The sequence below is a fragment of the Vidua macroura genome, chromosome 1 (genome assembly GCF_024509145.1).
Source record: "Vidua macroura isolate BioBank_ID:100142 chromosome 1, ASM2450914v1, whole genome shotgun sequence".
Taxonomy (NCBI): Eukaryota; Metazoa; Chordata; class Aves; order Passeriformes; family Viduidae; genus Vidua; species Vidua macroura.
Window position 1 is genome coordinate 64,355,158 of NC_071571.1, and position 13,663 is coordinate 64,368,820.

Genomic DNA, 13,663 nt, shown 5'->3' on the forward strand with positions numbered 1-13,663 from the left:
TTTTCCCTATGACGAAAACCTCAAGATAAGTCTGGGGGATTCCCCAGTCTGCCTTCAGAAATATCACTCTAGAAGCAGTCACAGCTTCACTCTGCTCTCACAGTCCATCCTGTAGAGAGGCACACTGTTGCTGCTCTGTGATCTGAAGCAATAAAAGCCATGTCTTTGGGAGTCTGCGCTCTGCTCATCATCCTATGCAATGGTAAGTGGACAGCCCTGCAATTTTCCTTCTGGTCTTTCATGTCTATTTTGTGGGGATATGTTTTGGGAAGGCAGGAAAGATTGTGTAAGCATTCTTTTTTAAAGGTGATGTGTACCTGTGCTTTGCAGTTTGGTGCTTGATCCATGGGACTTCTGTGATGATCCCAGATGTTGCTGTCAGGTGTGCTGAGGAAGTGGTGCTGCCCTGTAAAGCTCTTCAGGACTCCTCAATCTCCTACCAGACAGCATCTTGGTATAAAGTAAGAAAAAAGCCCAAGTTACTTGAGCAGTCTGCTTTGCTTTCCTACCTGATATTGGCTTGTCTTGTATGAAATGAGTTGTTTTCTGCAGAGGAATCGTCCCATTAGTGCAGTAGAGAGAAGGCAGCACTGCAAACCTTTGAGGTGACCATGGGGAGCAGGCCTTTTCTGTGTCTTTGGAGACAGGCTATTTGAGCATGATTCCCTGAATTGCTCTTGGCCTGCTTTTCTATCTAATTATTGCTGGCTTCTGTGGATCAAAATTCAGGTGATGCCCCATGTACAACCTGCCAAATACTACTCCAAAGAGGAGTCTTCCAAGATTTTCTTCAAAGCAAAAAAATGGTATTTAAGCCTTGCAACATCAATGATGTTGCTCTTGTTTAATCCCCTGAAAACAGGAGATGATTTTTTCTTTGAAATAGAAGAACTGAAAAAGTACTTGCTATTCTTTAGGAAGATTTGACTAGTGGGGTGGGCATAAGGGCAGAGTGTGAGCAGAAGGCAGATGGAGAGCTAGAAATTCTGAGTTATCTCTTTGCAGTCATGAAGTAAAAATCGCATCTTGACTGCTCTGATTCAGAGTTTCTCTCTCCAGAGCAGGAGAGCCCTGCTGACCACCTGTGTACAGGAGGGGTTACAGGAATCAATCAGCTAATGAGTAGAAAAGTCCCACTCAACATTACCAAGATGAAATTTCTAAGAGAGGTGGAATTGACAAGTGGTGGCTGTTGACTGTACGGCACCATAAATTTGCACCTCAGTGAGAGCTTCAGCTTATGGTGTGAGCCAAATTAATGGGAAAAAAAGGGAAGGTTTTGTTCTCCTCCATTCCCCACTCCCAGCCGTACACTCCTACTGCTTATCATGGGCCACTCCTGGTGGTCCTCTTGTTACCTGTTAAGTCAACTCTCTGTTGATTGTTATAGTAGTGGAAAATCAAACTGCGAATAAAGATTTTGTGGGTTACAGAGTTGAATTACTTTCCCATGTGATGGTAGAGCAATGGAAGGGAAGAGGGAAAAGAACTTATTTATGGGTGTTGAAAACCGTTAATTTATCTCTGCCGGAACCTAAAGCCGCAGCCTTGGCTTCCTCAGCAGTTCGGTCAGACACAGTTTTAAACTCATTTCCTACAGTAAACCAACAAACAGTGTTTGCTATTAGATACGGCTTCTGAGGTAGAAAATTGCAACGCATCTGAATTTCATTGCTGGTACAACAATGAGCATCTGCCTACAGACCAGATGACAACTGCACCTCAACAGAGCTGTTGTGAACATCTGACTGCCAACCCACCAAGTACAGCATCTTTTTCCAAATTGTTGAACTAAGCACAGATGGTAAACAGAGAGGAGAGAATAATGCTTTTGGTTAAACTTTACTCTGAGATTTGGAATATGAGTCAACTTATTCCTTTTTGTTTTCTTCCTCAAAAACTGGATAAGAATCTATATTTTCCATCCAGATATGTACTAATTATTGAAGGCTCCCTTTTCTCCCGCAGTGTCCAGGAAGGGCACAGAGCCCATGGAAGGCAAACCATGCTGTCTGGTGGACCTGGAGGAATTGAGGAGAAGTGGTAGGGGGTGGGGAAGGAATAAACAGAGAGGCTGACAGGATCCCAGAAAAATCTCCCCCAGAGCAGTGTTGGAAGTCAACAAAAACAAAAACAGGCTGAAGTGTGGGGATCCTCCAGAAGCATGTTCTTCCCCAAGTTCAGTGGGAGCTGGGAAGCCCAGGCAGCAAACAGCAGCCAAAAGCTATTCCCTGATGTAGTATAAGGAAAGCCTATAAACCCAATTCTGTGTTGCCTTGTAGCTCCTTGCAGTTCCACCTGGGCACAAAATGACTGCACATGCACAGGTGGTATTTGATGATGCCTTTTGTGGGGGCCCTCTCTGGTGCTGCTTCCCCTTGCAGCAGTCATGCTGTGACAGTGTAGACTGCCAATAGATGTCCCTTGCCCTGTCCCTATAATCCCCACTCCCTCCATGGTCTCCTTGCTGTTCCTGCTTCAACTGCTTTGCTCAGGAAAAGACTGGTTTTCCGGTGTCCAGCATGACAGAACCTTGCACTTATTTTCTCTGCTGACACAAAAAGTAATAAAAGTCTAGCTATTGTCAGGTCTTGGGGCTCAGGGGGGGGCTCATGGCACCAACCACGGTACTGCAGTCTTCTGTTTGCTTGTCCCATGAGAGAGGTGGGAAGTGGGGACATGCAGGCGGTGACGCCAGCCCAAGCCACAGTTGCAGCCATATTAGGAAAAGCAGAGCACCAAATCTTAAAAGCCTGACTCTCCATGGGGAAAAGCAATCTAGGCTCAGTGTTTTGTGCTGAATAAGCAACACTTCTACTTATGGGGCTAGCTAAATAGGCAGCAGCTTGAAAATCTTTCTCCTCCCTTGCTACACTTTGGCTCTGTGCTGCTGTCCCCACTCAACACTGCAAAGGAGGGTGAGGGAATGGTGGAGTGTGACTGGGCTACCCAACACAGGTAATTACTCTATTATTTAAAAACAGCTACTGAAGGATTAATCAATAAACACCACATATAACCCCAAAGGACTAATTAAAAGGTAATTCCAACAAATTGTATGAAATTTCAGGCTGTAAATTTCAAGCAGCTGTTAGGTGAAATCTTTTGTATGAGGTCACTTTGAACTGTGAAGTAAATGCAAGCAATTAACCTTTGCTTCTGTTGCTTTAAAAAAAATAATGGTGGCAATGTTACAGTGTTGCTTGTGCAGCTGTTTGCACAGGGCTAATGTTCTGTGAGCAAACCACTCCTTCCCACTGACACACCTCTGTGTGCTCAGGCCAAGTAAGGGCCGGTATGTTACAATCTGCTAAAAAAAAAAAAAAAAAAAAAAAAGGTTGTAATTTAAAAGTATTTGCTGTATAGAGAAGTAATTGTATAATGGAGTTAATATTCTGGTGTCAAAATCCAACTGGGTGTAAAGAAGGTTTGCATTCAATTCCTTTGCTTTTGCTAAGTCTCATACTGGGAAAAAAAAAAAAAAAAAAAAAGAAGCATGAATGTTGGATGTGTTTGAGCTGCTGTGCATCCAGGATCATTGGAGCTAATGATCCTCATGCAGGAAGTCACCTGTGTGAGTAGATATGTGCAGAATCAGGACCACAGTCAGTCAGCTCAAACAAAATGATTTTTACTTAAAAATATATGAAGTAGGCTGCCTGAACACAATGGGGAGAAGGTAGAGCACCAAGTCCTCTTCCACCCTGGTGTAGCTCTCCTTCCATTCACTATGAGGCCATGGAAAAGAATTCATAATGATGACAGTCTTAAAGTGTGGTACATTTTTAGGAGTGCTGGGCAGCCTGCATGCCATAAAGCCATATATGAGCAGTGTGTAAGTTTGCCAGCTGAGAACTGAAAACTAGTTCTAGGTCTTTTTTGCCTAAGCACTCAAGCACTGGGAATTGTCTATGGAAATGCTGGTTTGAATCTCTACAGCCCACCTACATGACAAGAATCTGGGTAATGAAACTTTACTTACCTTTCTGCTGTGTAGGGCTATTGAAAACTGAACAGTTTCTCTTTGTGAAGTACATTGAAAAAGAGAACCACTTCATAAACCTTCATAACTATCACTTTATATCCAGTTTGAAAATCAAGTTTAAACATACACAAATGAAGTCCCAGTAGATATTGCACTATTTTCTTCATGTGATAGCCAGAAAAATCTTAATTGAAAATAAATCTTGAGGAAGAGGAAAGAAGGCTGTGCTTCAGAGGAGAGAAATCTGTTAACTTTATAGCACTTCCTTGAAAAATATAAAATTACGGCAGAACAAGAGGGGGTAGTCATATTACAAAATAAGAATAAACATTTAATATAGACTGCACCTTCCTTCAAAGGAAACTACTTTTGCTAAAAGTCCATAGCTGTGATATAGCAGCATAGGTAAATATTTGCTAAATTACTTCAGCTGAATTTCTAAACTACACAAAGAAATGCAGTCCAACGATCCTCAGACATCTATTCATCCCCAAGTAGCTTCATCACATTAATGATTTAGACAGGAAGGGAGCAGTGGAAATGATTTCATGACCAAAACAATTCTTTTGTCTGACATGAGCTAAGCCTGGATGCCCTTAGCTAAAAAAAAAGAAATCAAACCAAGCCAAATCAACTAAACAATAGTTTAGCTGTTTGGTTTGTGTGAGTGAGTCAAAGGGCTTTTCCAGCTGGCTCATGTGTCACACATAGTTCCTTCACTGTTGTTTTGGGGTTGGGTTTTGGATTTTCTTTCCTCATCTGCCCCCCTGCTCCCCCCTCCTCCTTTTTTTACAGCACACTCAGAGTTCACTCACATGTGCCCACAATTTATGTCTGTTATTTTCAAGTTTAACTTTGGTTTCTCTACATGACACTGTATAGGAACCATATGGATGCACCTTTAGCACTAATCGAATGTGGAAGTGTTTTTGTGCTGAAAATCACACTTATTAAGCAGTTTCAGCTCAGTAGTGTTTCATTATATGTTGACTATTGGGCATTGCCAGAATTCTATATATTTTGCTTCAGAAAATAAATTCCTCTGGCCATATGTAGAATTTTAGCTCTCTGTAACAGTCAGAAATTTCAACTTGGCTATTATGCCTGGTATGATTTTAAACAAAACCATTTTTACAATTATCTCACCCTCACTAGAAAATAATCTCATGTTAATATGTTCCACCTTTAAACTGACATCAGTTTTGGACCTCAAAATTTTTGCTGAAATAAAAATTTTCTTTTATGGGAGAAGTGGTTTATATTGGCACTTTGATTTACCTGGAAGACAGTGTACCACTTTAGCATGGGAAAAGTTTGATGAGAAAACTTATTTAATGAGAGCAGAGAACATGAGTTAATGTGAGAACTGCTCACTTGCACATGTTCATGATAAAATTAAATATTAATTTATTAGTTGGGTGCAAGCACTACAGCATGGGTGAATTGCTATTTTTAGGGTAATGCTGTAGCAGTTTTCAAAACAATAGCTAAAACCTAGCCAGCTAGAACTGAGCAAAATGTTCCTCCTCCTTCTTCCACCTTGCTTTTAGTTCTCTGAAAAAGAAACATTTGCTGAAGAGCACTTTAATTATTCTACCTATTTCTCATAATTCATACAGGCAGAGAACAGAAATATATCAGCTCAGTTGTATTTTCAATCAAACACATCCATTTTAATATCTACTGTTCTTACCAAAAAGCTCCAGGCTAGAAGAAACTTAATAGGAATCAGTCAATTGACTAGAGAATATATGTGGGGAAATCACAACCTCTTTAGACCACGTGTTTCCAAGATTTTGGGAACTAGAATAATTTTCAATTAAACTCACTAAAACCTGACAACTAGAGCTGGCTCCTCAAGGCTGTGTCCAATTTAGTCCTGAATATCTCAAAGGATGAAGATTTCACACCCTCTCTGGGCAGCCCATTTGAGTATTCAACCACCCCTAGAGTAAAAAGGGTTTTTCTTTTGCTTAAGTGGAATTTTCTGAATTTCAGTCTGTGCCCATTACCTCTTTTCTTGCCTCTGAAGGCCACTGAGAAGAGTCTGCCTTTGGTTTCTCTATCCCCCTGTTAATCAGGTTGAGTCAATACTGATAAGAAGATCCTGAGCCTGGTCTCTTCCAGGCTGAACTATCTCTTCCACCTTCTGCTCATATCAGGTTCTCCAAGATATTATCCATCTTTGTGCCCCTTCACTGGGCTCCCTCAGGTATGACCATGTCTGTCTTGCCCGGAGAGCCCAGCACTGAACCCAGCACTCCAGGGTGTGTCTCAGCAGGGACTGAACAGAGGTGAAGGATCACTTCACTTCAGCATTTGCTGAAGATATTCTGCCAGGTGATTTTTCAAAGTCTGCCACAGACATTAAATATAAACTTATATTTCTTCTTTTTTTTCATTTTCTTAATGGCTAATTTTATGCAGATAGGCAGAATTATTTTACCAGGAAGTCCCTGTTCCCCAGCAAAATTCTGGGGGAATTAACCCCCAGCAGATTGCATGCTAACAAAGCCCTTTTGATGAAAATAGACTTAGTAGAATTTTCTACCTGTCCCCACACAAGTCATCATTTGCCTTTTGAAATTTGGTAAAGCCATTAGCAGCAAACATGGGAGCAGGAACACATTCCTTTTCTCCTCCATTTGGAGGTGGGTAGCAGGGGAAGCTGGCATGCTGCATTTTGTTCAGCAGTGAGGTGTAAGGGACATGAAACGCAAATGAAACGTGAGAAGAAAAGATTTTTTTTCACTGATTAAAGAAAAGGATTGTCCCTACACAAGTGGATTGCTGTCTCTGGCAGTGCTTGCTTTGATCCCTCTAAGCTTGTGTGGAATTAATTAGGTAAAACCCCCAGCATTTACCTTGGGCTGTGGTATCACCTGGAGGACACTTGGCATGAATTAGAGCTGGTTTATCATAGAAGCTTGAGCTGCAAAATGATCTGTCCAGCGAGAGAGTCTGCCATGTAATTCACAGGAGGCAGCAAGCAAAGTTGTATTTTTGTAATTTTAATTAGGTTTGGGGTGGGAAAGAGGTTATCTTGTATAGAGCAAGAGGCAGAACGATGAGCTTACTGAATATCTCATGGACTTCCTTTTATAGTGGTAGGATATGAGGATGCACTCTGCAAATTTGCTCAGATGTTTTCTTGCTATGTAGAGAATTTAAAAATGGAGAGGGGTGTTTTGTTTTATTTGGTTTTTTTCTAATAAGATAACAGGAGATAAGATTGCTGTGAAAAAAGGCTTGGTTCGGGCATCAGAGAAAAGGTTGCTGAGACCTCTGAGTAGGGGTGGATGCACTGCCTGCAGAGGCTGGAAAAATGCCACCAGGTGTCTCTGCTGCCTAAAAAATATTGGGATACTGCTGGGCACACAGCACGCCTGCAGTCTGCCTTGCCTGCCCTTGCCCTTCAGTAAAGAGGAGATTTAATGGAGGAAGAAAGGCGTGCAAACCCTGAATTAAACCCACACATGACCCCTTCCTCCTCCGCCTCCCCAAACTCAAGGTTCACAATCCCCATTCAGGTCACCAGTGGCTTCTCAGCAAGTGAGGGAGCCAGATTAGGCCACAAAGTACCATGTCCTTCTTGTTTTGGGGAAAAGCATGTTGTTAGTACAGTTTCATGACATCGGTTTGCCTTACACAGAGCATGTCTAAGGCAAAATTCTGACAGTCTTGTCTGCAGGGTCACCATCATTGTGCTTGCAACAGCAGCCAAGCGCCTTAAAAAGCTTTGGAGGCAATAATCAATCCTATCCCTCACTGTTCCCATGAAATAGGGAAGTTCAATCATTTACCCAAAATCTTGCTTGAAATAAGTGCATGGTCAGGCATGGGATGCATGGACTTAATTGAGCTCTCCCTTATAGGAGAAGTGCTGATTGCAATTACATACAGAAAGATCAAAGTGTTTTCTCATTCCCAGATCTCAGCCACAAGAATCACGCCACCATTTACCTCCCAGGACAGCAATTTTTTATGCTGCCAGTAAATGAAAGGAAAAAACAAAACCAAAAATCCCTAAACAAATCCAATTTTTTGTGTGTAGCTCAGACCTCCTATCTGCAATTTAGGGCAATGAAAAGGGCAGCCAGGCTGGTTCCTTTTATTGCCCTGTGGGCAGTTTTAAATTTCACTGAGGAAGGGGGTGGTAAGGGAAGGGAGAGTGGCAAAAATTAGATCTGAGGGAGGTCAACTATATCCACTTAACTGCTATTGACCTAGTTGTAACCAGAGCTGAGCCCAGCCTGGGTATTGGAATTCCTCTGGCCACATCTCTGACAATGTGCAAGGCCTGAAAATACCTAAATCCCTGTAGCACACTGAAGTCCCTATATCCTGAAAACCACCATACATACTGCTTGTCTTGTAGCTGCTTGGGGTGGAGTGTAATAAGAAAGAGAAGCTGGGGTAAATTTACTGGGGGATTAAGGGGAAGATTCTTCCCTCTTTCTGGGTAAAGTGTGGAAAGCCCCAGGAAATTACTGCTCTTCTTCAGCTGATGCACTGAAAAACCCAAAACCTTTCTGAGAAAGAATCTTTACAATTAAGGAAATTTTGTGCTTTAGTCTCATTCCTCAGTTCCTGAAAAGTTCCCCATTTTGCAGCTTGTTTTACACCATTTTAGGCTGCAAAAATAGCAATGTTGAAGGGAGCATCAGACCCACACTTCTCTCCAGACTCTCGAGCGTGCTTTCCTCCTGCAAACACATGAAAGGGAAACCAGATACTCCTAGCCTCAGTATGAGAAAGTTGTGTTAATTTTAATAACTTACAGTGTAACTGTTATAACCCAATACAGTAGCTATGCTGATAGAAAATAAGCACCAGCATATGACCCAAAAATGTGTCTATTAAAATAAAATAATAATAATAAAAAGCCTTGGCTTAGGCTGAAATGCTTAGCCTTGGACTTATGAGCTGGCTCTGGCTCTGCTGGTCCACAGAAAGATTGAATTCATTACTTGAGAAAGCTTTATGGAGGGCATGCTGCCTCGAATCCCAGGGAGCAACTTCGATGAATAAGAATGGACACAGGCTAATTCAAACCCTTCTTCCATCTTTCAAATCAACTTAGTGATTTCTCTCTTCTTTGTGGTTCCCAGCCAATTGTCATTTTCAGTGCATCCTATCACCCCGCAGTATGAACTGTTCTGGGAATACACTTCATTCCTCCAGCAGCCTCTCAGCAATGCCAAGGAATGTAGCTCTTCTGGTTACAATTAAGAAATTCAACATACAAATGCTCCCCAAGTGCACCAGAACCTGCTTGTGACCTTCACACAACTGAATCTGAAGGAGTCAAAGCAATTTTTTGTTCTTTGGTTCCAGTCATGAGAGGAAGGGAGGGAAGTGGGGTGGGGGGAAACCTCCATTCCTCCAGAGAGGCAGCGTGGTTTCAGGGGTCAGCTACATAGAAACTGGCACAGGAAAGTTCAGTTTCCAGGGTGGCATTCCCACAGGGAACTCTGGGCTGTGGAGCTGCTGGGAGGATGCCAGCCTGTGCTTGGCAGAGCCCTCGTGCAGTGGCACACTTGCCAGGTTAGCAGGTTTTATTGTCACCACTGCGTGGCAGAAGGCGTGCTGGCAGGGCAAGCACAGGCAGCAGTGGAGCCTCCCTGTCTGCTGCCATGCTCTCCTGGGCACCTCTGGTCCCCAGGGCCACCGCTAAGCACATGGATAGAGCTGCCTCTGCTCCATCCCCATGGACTGTCTCTCTCAGTCTGAATTCTTCTGGGGCCTCTGCATAGGCCCACTGAGAGCAGACTCTACCCCTGCCTTCTGTCATGTTGCTGTCCAGGTGAGGCAGTTTAAGAAGTGATTACAAAATAGTTCTGTAATTCCTATTTACAGAGTCCATTTAAGCAAAACCCCATATACTTTTGTATTGCAAGAATGAACATATTAAATTGATTTGTGGTTGTGCTCCCCCCTGCCTCTCTTCAGCCTCTGCATTTTCAGCCATAAGCCAGCTTTAAAATTTTCTTTACTCTAAAACTGAGGATAACACTGTTGCCCAAGAAAAAAGATATATTTGTGTTTTCCAGATGGCTGAAGACAGCGAAAGAATAGCATGGGAAGTCCTTGATATGGAATCTCATTTTCCACGAGAAGTTGGGGGGTCCTTGGAGCTCTTCAATGACACCTCCTTTTCACTGAGGATCAAAAATGCGACTGGCCGAAACAGCGGGACGTACAAGTGCACTTTGGGGGAGCAGAACGGAGCACGCAATCTGAGCAGCACAGTCACATTAAAAGTAACAGGTGCAGTGGAGACCTTTGACTGTCCCATGCTCTGCATGTTATGTCAGGAAGGTAACAGTTTTAAAATATTTTACAAACACCAGAACAATGTAACACTGTACTTTATATTTTAGGTTGCCCTGGAATAGAAGAGGACAAACTAAAAAAATATAAAGGCGAGCTCTTCATGCTGACTTGCCTTGGGATTTTTTACTTGCTGCTCATCTTCTTTACTTGTGTAAGTAATTCTCTTTCTCATAAGCAAAGCAACAATACCAACCAAAATACCCCCACTCTGCTAGCACTGCTTTAACACAGCTGGTCTGAAGTTGGTGTCCATACTTAATTTATGAATAAACTCAGGTACATGAGGATAGAGTTCCAAAGAGACCGAACTGCGCCCTGATCTGACCCTGATCTAACTCAAACTATCAGTTATTTTCCTGCACTCTCACTGCTCATTTCTGCTTCCAGTTACTCTGTGTAAGCTACTTATCAGTTTAAGGGCATGGCAACAGGTCTTCTGGTTTAGTACCTGGGAACAGCACAGAGGCGCAGACCCCTGGGAACCCTTCCCCACCTGTAGAATTACTTCGTGTGGTGGCATGATGGACATATCCAAGTCCACCTGCTTTATGCCTCAGTTTCCACACTGGTAAATTGGTGTCAACCCCATTTCAGACGAGCATTTTTGTGAAGTCACATCTTGTTGAACAGACATTTTAAAATACATGGAGAAAAATCTCATTGGAGAGTTTATCCATACCTTTAGTGCTGGATGGTAGTTCTGGGAAAGGAAGGGAGAGGAGGTACTTGGGAAGTTCACTCCACAGAAGAAAAACTATGCTTTGGGTGCAGTGTCAGTGAATTCACCTGTCTGAGAGGTAGCAAGAATCTTGGGTACCAGTACAGTACATCACTGGCTGCATTTGTAACAAAAACAAAACCAGAACCAGCCCCAGCATTTTGGGAGGTCAGATTTAACTTCTGCTGCCTGTTTCATATTTGCCTTCTTGTTTTGCTCCTCAGCAGATGAATCATAACTGTTGATCAGAGTGTATCTAATTAGCTGTGCTAAATGTAGCTTTCCGTGCATCTTCAGGGATCAATTAAATTTATGCCTGTCTCTTTTTTAGATTGACAATTCTGCCAGTAATTTGTGCCATTCAGACTAAAATTTGATGAGAAAAATCTTGTATTCGTTAGGCTGGAAGTATGAAAGCAAGGATATCACTCAGAAGAGACAGATGCTGCATGTTCTTCTCAGTGTCCTGAAAGAACTTCAGATCTCTAGTGAAATCTCTCCTCCCTTACAAAAAAAAGTCCCAGTTTTAGTGGCGCAGTTATAAAAAGCAGAGCTGTGTAGTGAAGAAAATTGCTCTGGTGGAATTACGTGTATCTTACTTTTGGGTGAGGCCCTGTCTCAAGTATCAACCTAACTTTCATCAAAATTTAATATCGACCTAATCTCACAAGTGATGTTCATTATTTAAAATGCCTGTTAAGTTCTTACAGGTTGCCTTGTCCTCTTCTTTAGTGAAGATTGTGCCTTATCTCCACTAAACTCAACAGCAACATTCACTTTAGAACTGGTTGGGAGGACTGGGGCTTTACTTTGACAACTTGATGAAAATATTTCAGACACTGGTTTGCATTAAAGGCAGGTGGAAGCACACTTGCAATAGCTTGATGCAAGGCCTGTTGAGATGAAAATGTGAATCAAATATAAATTTTCTTTTTTTTACTGAGGCTTTTGTCCTATAAAGTTGATTGATTTAACAAGAAACAGCAGCTTTTATTGGTACTGGGTGCCTCCAGTGACAAATGGAAAAGGTGAAATGAGCCATGGTTAGCAAAGAGAAAAAGGAAAACCTTCAAAAGTTTGGTTTTTTTTAATTGTCTTTCAGAGGAATTCTCAGTTTTAAGCTTTCCTTTGTGTTTTCTCTTTTAGACATGTCTAAGAAAAGAGAGTATGTCTCCCAATTACCAAAAAAGCAGACCAGATATGAAGCACATGCTCACCCTCATCAATGCACATGAAATAACAACTTTCCAGCATTTAAACAGTGACAGCACTTGCAAAAATGAGCTTACTTCAAGTTCTGTCTAAATTGATGTTGATGGCACTGTGGACTCATCAGTAAACACAAGCTGGATGGCTGAGTGGTATGAAGAGGAAATAAATGATAATATATGGTCTCTTCAGAACAGCCCGAAACTACAGGTACCTTGTCAGTGATCTGCTTGTGCTGGACAAGCCTTTGGCAAGCACTGTTATGCACTATGGTAACTTTTGAGAGTTAGTCAGCTAAGAAATACCTTTACAGCTACACAACATGTTACAATGCTGTTATGAGGTTGGTATCAACTTTATTTCACTCTGCTGTGAAGCCCTCCTTTTCTGAGCAAGAATATGCTTCTAACATGAAGACTGAGTTATAGGGAGGCCATGGCTGTGCAAAGCTAGCAGATGAAGCTCTTCAGTGGACTGACATCTCCCACCTTTCCAAAGCAAACACAGCAGGTGCTGTGGTATGAAAAGATAAGTGTGCAGGGCTGTCTCTGCTCTGAGCCTGATCCTGGATGGAGTTCCTTTACTGCAAATGAGATGTAATCCATCATGTGATGTTCAAGTAGGCTGAAGAGGTAACTTCATGCTCTTGCACTGGATGGATCAAAGCAACATTCACTCTTAAATCTTAGAGTGACAGGCTGAGAAGGAAGAAGATTTTCTCAAAATCTTTCTGGACTGAGTGGACTTTTTACATCAGCAGGAAAAATAGGGACATATTTTCCAGATTAATCTATAGAAAGCTTCAATGAGACTGTTAATCTCAAATAAGAATGAAGAAGGCTGTGACGTTAAGGACATGTAAAGATGACTTATTGTGTGGTTTACAAAACATGGGACCAAACATATACAACACTTACGTCAGTCAAGCTACATGAGTGATGACCAAAGCCATGGCTTGGAAGAAATCAACCAACCATGTCTTTGTGATGTACTAAGTTAGCTATGAGATGCAGGAATGGAAGATGGGACATATGAGCTTCTGGTGTTGGCAGTGTATGTATGTGAAAAAAGGACATGAGAAAAGCTGAACTCAGGCACACCATAAAGGGGAGAGAAGATTTGTGCTTTTGAACCAAAGCACAAGTGATCCTAGGCTCTGAATCAAAGGAAGCTTCCTCTATTGGATTTCTTGTGCAGGAGGTGAAGGAAGAGGACTCTAAAGTGACTTAAAGACACTTAAAATGACTCTAAGAGGACTCTAAAGTGGTTGCTTATGCCATATCAGAATTTGAATCCAAACATCAGAACTTGCATACCCTAAAGAGCACAGTCTTAAAAAAATACTTCAAGAACTGACCAGCAACCTTAGAATTTTTCATGCAGTTTGGAATTCCAGGCTGTTGACAAAAAGATCT

At 42.0% G+C, this 13,663-nt stretch overlaps 1 protein-coding gene across 1 annotated transcript; it reads left to right on the plus strand.

Annotated features, from left to right (window-relative positions):
* The first annotated feature begins 159 nt into the window (after nucleotides 1–159).
* CD83 (CD83 molecule) lies at nucleotides 160–12,344 on the plus strand. Its single transcript, XM_053996788.1, has 5 exons — nucleotides 160–202; nucleotides 331–461; nucleotides 10,039–10,255; nucleotides 10,369–10,472; nucleotides 12,186–12,344. The coding sequence occupies exons 1-5, from the start codon at nucleotides 160–162 to the stop codon at nucleotides 12,342–12,344; spliced, it is 654 nt and encodes a 217-aa protein (XP_053852763.1).
* The last annotated feature ends 1,319 nt before the right edge of the window (nucleotides 12,345–13,663 follow it).

Bases quoted from the DNA above. Each gene is read 5' to 3' on its own strand.
- CD83 (XM_053996788.1), top strand. From the start codon at position 160: ATGTCTTTGGGAGTCTGCGCTCTGCTCATCATCCTATGCAATG. The intron at 10,256-10,368 runs GTGCAGTGGAGA...TTTATATTTTAG, and splicing joins AGTCACATTAAAAGTAACAG to GTTGCCCTGGAATAGAAGAG. The intron at 10,473-12,185 runs GTAAGTAATTCT...TTTCTCTTTTAG, and splicing joins TGCTCATCTTCTTTACTTGT to ACATGTCTAAGAAAAGAGAG.